General features: G+C 37.1%; 1 protein-coding gene across 1 annotated transcript; it reads left to right on the top strand.

Annotated features, from left to right (window-relative positions):
- The first annotated feature begins 252 nt into the window (after positions 1-252).
- noc4l (nucleolar complex associated 4 homolog) lies at positions 253-5587 on the top strand. Its single transcript, XM_052103909.1, has 15 exons — positions 253-405; positions 531-651; positions 755-861; positions 2074-2181; positions 2499-2648; positions 2798-2900; positions 2997-3031; positions 3142-3192; positions 3279-3390; positions 4070-4130; positions 4287-4397; positions 4514-4677; positions 4901-4983; positions 5135-5248; positions 5353-5587. The coding sequence occupies exons 1-15, from the start codon at positions 253-255 to the stop codon at positions 5467-5469; spliced, it is 1590 nt and encodes a 529-aa protein (XP_051959869.1). The 3' UTR covers positions 5470-5587.
- The last annotated feature ends 1188 nt before the right edge of the window (positions 5588-6775 follow it).

Genomic DNA, 6775 nt, shown 5'->3' with positions numbered 1-6775 from the left:
CACGAGAGAGAGAGAGATTCGTATTGTGTCTTCTATATAGACTTTATTATATTTTAAATTTTTATTTTATTCATGTTTTAAAAATTATTTTTTATTATTTATTCTATCTGTCTTGTTGTATTGTATTGGAAGCTTTTGACAAATTCCTTGTATGTGTAAATAAAGCTCATTCTGATTCTAAAACATCAGCCGACCACAAGAGGCGATATATCACTTAAACACTCAAAACACCTTTTTTTTGGTGAAACAATCATGGCGCCGTCCAGAGACAGCAACGTGAAGAGAGGCGATACTGGAGAAAACAGCCAGGTTTCATTTAAGAAAGTCTTAAATACTCAAACGGATCGTATTCTTCAGAACAGGAAACATGCGAACGACATATTCGACGTCCTTGAATATTTGCAGGTATGTAATTATATATCATAGAGATGGAAAAGTGACTCAGGAATTCAACTCAGACCTATAGTTTGTGTTAAGCTTTTTAAAATAATCTCACTTAAATAATTAAATATATAATGATATACCCGCAGTCCGAAAAGGAAAAGGAAATAATTGGCGCCACCAATGCCTGCGGCAAGATATTCTGTGAGCTGTTAGACAGAGGAGACCTGTATGTTGGTCAGTTGCCTAAAGAGGAGGACCTCATGCATGGTAAGATGTTTAAAACTCACTTCTCAAACACACGTTGTTGTGTCTGCAGAACAGACTCACTGTTTTAATGTAAAACAAATTAAACATTAATTTGTCTCTGCAGGCGATCGCAGTGCAGAGGAGAAGTATCATATATTTATGAGACACCGTTACAACAACTGTGTGGGACTTCTGATGGAAAATATAGGCAATGAAGCTTTTCAAGTAAAGGTGAGTTAATTGTGTGGAGTAAAACAACTGAAGGCATAATGTTTCCTCTAGTGGTGATAATGTTATTGGTGTCCCATTATATTTCAAAGCATCAAATATCTTGGATCTATAGCAGATTTGAAATGAGTTATGCTTTAAAGGGATAATTCCGGGTTCAATACAAGTTAAGCTCAATCAACAGCATTTGTGGCATAATGTTGATTACCACACAAACAATAATAATAATTTCTACAAAAAATAAGTACTACTTTTCTTTAAAAAAAAGCTAAATTTGAGGTAACCGTGAGGCACAATACCAATGTTAGCTTATAATTTTGTAAAAGCACTTGCATTAATTATTCTGTTGAAAGTCATGTATTATTTGAGCTGTAATGTTGTTTAAATCATACATTTTAAAATCATATTAGGGTTTGTATACATTTCATCATCATGGTGACGAAGTTGTAAAATTGGCTATAACTTTACACAGGAAAGGTTATTAAGTGAGTTTATCATGTTCGCACGTGTATTGTTTATGACTTGTGGCTATACTTTTGAAACAGTGAGTATTTTAAGATTTATGGATTGGCCCCCATTCACTCCCATTGCAAGTACCTCACTGGAAACCAGATTTTTTAAATTATATATTTTTTTTAAAGAGGGGCATGTCAAATAATTTTTTTAATTGTTTGTGGTAATCAATATTATGCCAAAAAATGCTGTCGATTGGGGCCTGGGTAGCTCAGCGCGTATTGACGCTGACTACCACCCCTGGAGTTGCAAGTTCAAATCCAGGATATGCCAAGTGACTCCAGCCAGGTATCCTAAGCAACTAAATCGCAGTGAGTAGCACAATCCTCCACATGCGGAGTGACCGTGGTGTCATGCACAACGGGCCACGTGATAAGACGCGCAAATTGAAAGAAGCGGAGGCAACTGAGACTTGTCCTCCGCGACCCGGATTGAGCTGCGTAACCGCGCCGCCATGAGGACCTAGTTAGTAGTGGGAATTGGGCATTCCAAAATTTGAGAGAAATGGGATAAAATGCAAATATTGTCAATTGAGCTTGAACGTGGAATATTCCTTTAATACTGTAATAAAATGTGTTATGCTATAACAAGGGTTACCATTAGTACACACAATCTGAACACCTTCAGTACTGCCTCTCTGTTTATTATTATCATTATTATTCTATTATAAAAATGTATTTACTATTTCTTTAATCTCCTCAGGAGAGTTCCCTCTGTGCAATAATGAAGTTTGCTGAAGCTGAAGGCAAACATCCTCTCCAAAATCTGGACTGGAGTGAACACTACAACTTTCCAAGAGAGCTCATACTGGTTGGTCTGCTTCAAAACAATGGACATTTGCCATGTGTTTTTCACTGATCATAGATAGATGGATATTGAAGTGCATTAGCAGCAATACAGACACACTGTAAATACACACAGTGCACACGATTTAACAGTACATACAAGACATTGGTCAGTAGCTATTCAACAAAAATATCTGGCATGAGACACATGCACGTTACTAATAATAAAGTAAGGAATTTTTGTTTATTGCTCTTGCATAATAATTAGACCAGAGTTTGGGGGGAACAGCATATACAGTATGTGAATAAGGAGTTATGTAACACTTCCTTTCATGTATACAGGCACTAGTGGGGCATCTTCTCTCAGAGAAAGAGGACATGTCTCTGCTCATCTCCAGGTTTCAGGAATTCCTGGAGATGGATGATGTGCGCTACTATGTCATGAGTTCAGTACGGGACAATATAACCAGAGTCATGGACCGAAACAAAGGGGTGAGTGAAACTGTATTGAAAGAGTGTTTGCTTTACACTGCCAATTATTTTCCATATATCACACTATTTTAGATAGTGTGGTACCATTCTATGTTTACCTGACTAACCAGATTGGTTTTTATAATACACTCATTTTCTGCTGTTTGCAGGCTGTGATTCCTGTTTATCAGAATAATGTTTTTACCCTCCTCTCAACCATCAACATACCCAGCCAATCATCAGAAATGACTAACTTCCTTGTCAAACAGGAGAGTAAGTGTGTGTTTTAAACATTGTTGTATCCCTACAAAGATAATTTGTATAATAGAGAGATCTTAAAATGTACTTTTTTCTTTTTAAATATAATAGCTAAACATGAAGACTGGAAAGCAGCTAGATTAAAGGTAAGTCTTGGCTCCTATTGCCTATTATAATTGTGTGCATTTGTATTTCGGACTGTCAGAGTTCATTTTGACATTATGAAATGTCTCTTCTTTTTCACCATGTTTTATAGGATCATAAACGTGCATTTGAGCAAATGTGGCTGGTGTTTCTTAAGTACAAGGTAGAACAAACTCATATTATAGACACTTCATGTTTGGAAAAGGTGAGGTGATTTATGTTCACTTAACTGGGTTGTGTGTTCTGCAGTTACCTGGCAGCATGTACAAAAAGATCCTGGTCATACTTCATGAATCCATTCTGCCACAGATGAGTGATCCGACACTTATGATTGACTTCCTGACTGCTGCTTATGACATTGGTAAGTACAGTGATCCTGTACAAAGGGATCAATGCTTGCACTTAAAAGGGAGTGTTCACCCAAAAATGACAATTTTGTCATCAACCCGTTTTACTCCTGGTGTTAAGATGCATTTCAGGTGATCCGATCACAAGGGGTCAGCGTTAAGTACAGGTGGAAACGATCACAAAACTTTTTGCACCCCGATCATAAAAACCATATATGGAGGTAGTCAAAAATGCAATATGACCACATCGCACTTGAGGTGTAAATTCTAATCTGTCCTGAGTGCGTCCTGGACTGCAGCGCTACCCCTTACCTGATAATCATACGCTGCACTTTTTAAAATTTGTCAGTTACAAACTGCTTTAAAAGGAAATAACCGTCAGATCAGAAAGTTTCTAAAAGGGAATGCCGGTTTCATTCATGCATACTTTGTGTATTATGACTTCTTTTGCGATTTATAATCATGCAGTAGCACACTGACATAAGGATTAATTTATGTCATGAAATCAGAGACCCTTCCCTCGAAATCTTAACATAAGTATTCACAGGAGACATATTTAAGCATCTGGCCACATGTGATCGGATCACCTGAGATGCATCTTAATACCAGGTTTAAAAGGGGTTATTATATACTGTAATGCCATATCAAACTTGTACCTTTTTTAATTCACTGTGCTGTCCGTATATGATTTAGGTGGGGCAATCAGTTTGCTAGCTCTAAATGGCTTGTTTGTCCTCATACACGAGCACAATTTGTAAGTATTAAACTTTTCATTTATAATTAAATAAGTCCAGCCCTGATTATGACATATGAATATTAAGAACAGGGCTCCTCATACTCAAATTAAATTATTATTTTAACTGAATGTTTCTGAAAAGTCTTAATTGCATCCTCTTTCATTGTTGTGTAGAGATTATCCAGATTTTTATAAAAAGCTCTACAACCTACTGGATCCCTCTATCTTCCATGTCAAATATAAAGCCCGGTTTTTCCACCTGGCCAACATCTTCCTCTCTTCAACGCAAGTTTACCCTTCATATTTAAATTCTGAATAAGGACTCATAGAAGCATCACTAAATATTTGATTGGTTTCTTTTAACAGTTTGATAATCCCACGTTTGCTCTGTGCTCTTACAGACATCTACCCGTCTATCTTGTGGCAGCATTTGTGAAGCGTCTCTCCCGTATGGCTCTCACAGCGCCCCCCACAGCTCTGCTTGTGCTACTGCCTTTCATCTGTAATCTGATTCGCCGACATCCCTCCTGCAGACTCCTCATCCACAGACCCAGCGCTGCCGAAGGTATGTCACTATTACAATTTGTGCTAGTAAATGTCTTTAAATAACACTAATAATACTTCTGCCTGTGCTCATGTTTAGCTAGATTTTAGTCGTCACCAGGGTAGAATGGTCAGTCTGTTCCATTTAAACCTGATGTGTAAGAATGTATAATGTGGAAAGAGGGAAAGTTGCCTCTCTTCTTTATAATAATTGTAAAAATTGTTCATGGAAATGTATTTGATAGAACCTTGTGATGATCCATACATAATGGAGGAGGAAGATCCAGCTCAGTGTCATGCTCTGGAGAGCAGCCTATGGGAGATTCAGGTGACACACTTTTAAATGAACACTAAAAGGCTAAATCCAAGACTATTCTCACTTTTCTTTCTCTGGACCTGTGCATTTGCTAAACATGTGACTGACTAACCATTATGGATAAATATCCTTCATTGCTTACTGTTTTTTTTTTTTAAAATAGACATTGCAGAAGCATTACCATCCAGATGTGGCCAAGGCTGCCATGGTGATCAACGAGCCACTTCCAGAAGCAGAGGATGATATCAGTGATCTGCTAGAGCTGTCCACGTTTGAGGTATCTAGTTACACAGTGTTCATAAACTACCCAGAACATCACTTGTTGAATTTTTGGCAAATGTTTTGATTGAAAATTGTACAAATAATAATTATGTTTGCCAGCTAATGGAGCGAGAACTGAAGGCAGTGAAGAAGACGATGCCACTGGAGTTTGATACGGCCACAGAGCTCCTGAAGAGTTCTAGAGAGGTGCTCGGTGTGCACTTTTCTCTTGAGTAACTACTTGGCTGATTGTCACTCCTTCTATATATTTAATTCCATGTTGTTTTCAAACCTTATAAACTGCAATGGCAATGATTTTGCCTGATTGAAGAAATAAAAATTATTTCCAACTATGACCATGTGTTTGAATGTTTTCTGGGCCATAGTCATTGTTGGTCAGACTGCATCTCTGTAGAACAGCTGTAAACTTAAAGTTGAGAGTTCTTTGATACTCCTTTAAATTTGTTTTTTTTAATAGTTTAAAAATGATTTAACAGATAGCTCTTACAGTATGGTCACCATAGTTAAAAACACAAAATAAAATAGTTACAGCTAGAGATGCACAGATAACAATTTTTGAAGAGCGATACTAGTACCAAATACCTAGTCTTAAAAGGATAGTTCATCCAAAAATAAAAATTATGTCATTATTTACTACACCTCATGCCTTCCCAGATGTGTATGACTTTATTCTGCTGAACACAATCAAAGATTTTACAAGAATATTTCAACTTTGTATGTCCACACTGTGTAAGTGAATGATGGCCAGGAAGGTCCAAAAAGCACATAAAGACTGCATAAAAATAATCCACACGAATCCAGTGGTTAAATCAATGGATGTTTCTCAATTCTAAGAACAGACTTGTCAAGCCACATTGGAAGAATGAACTCTGAAAAGACAGGAGGACGCATCTATTGCGAGCTTTGAGATGTGCTGCGATCTTAATGCACAATTAACTGTCACAGCACATTTGAAGGCAGTGAGAGAATTACTGGCATTATCACAAAACAGTGACCGCATTATTATCATCACACCAGTGAGGTTTCGCAGGACCATAGTAGCACGTTAAAAGAATAAAGTCTAAACGCTCGCTTCCTTCATGTGTTTCTTACTATAATAAATGATGCCCAACAAAACAACAGATTTGCTAGTTTACAGCAGGAAACATTTACATTGATGCATTTGGCAGACACTTTTATCCAAAGCGACTTACAGTCGCCTTGTCAGGGACCTTCTGATTACCAGTTATGTGCTTTAGTCCACTACACCACCACCACTCCATGTGATATACAGTTGAAGTCAGAAGTTTACATCATTAGTTTCATCAAGTCATTAAAACTCATTTTTAACCACTCCACAGATTTAATATTAGAAAACTATAGATTTGGCAAGTCGGTTAGGACATCTACTTTGTGCATGACACGAGTAATTTTTCCAATAATTGTTTACAGACAGATTGTTTCACTTTTAATTGACTATATCACAATTCCAGTGGGTCAGAAGTTTACATACACTAAGTTAACTGTGCCTTTATGCAGCTTG

This window comes from Xyrauchen texanus, chromosome 34 (genome assembly GCF_025860055.1).
Source record: "Xyrauchen texanus isolate HMW12.3.18 chromosome 34, RBS_HiC_50CHRs, whole genome shotgun sequence".
Classification (NCBI taxonomy): domain Eukaryota; kingdom Metazoa; phylum Chordata; class Actinopteri; order Cypriniformes; family Catostomidae; genus Xyrauchen; species Xyrauchen texanus.
This window is presented reverse-complemented; position numbering and strand designations above follow the sequence as displayed.

What these genes read in the sequence shown, in the direction of transcription:
- noc4l (XM_052103909.1), top strand. Translation starts at nt 253, where the DNA reads ATGGCGCCGTCCAGAGACAGCAACGTGAAGAGAGGCGATACTGGAGAA. An exon ending in TCATGGACCGAAACAAAGGG is followed by an intron (nt 2,649 to 2,797) that starts GTGAGTGAAACT and finishes TGCTGTTTGCAG; the next exon opens with GCTGTGATTCCTGTTTATCA. An exon ending in GACTGCTGCTTATGACATTG is followed by an intron (nt 3,391 to 4,069) that starts GTAAGTACAGTG and finishes TATATGATTTAG; the next exon opens with GTGGGGCAATCAGTTTGCTA.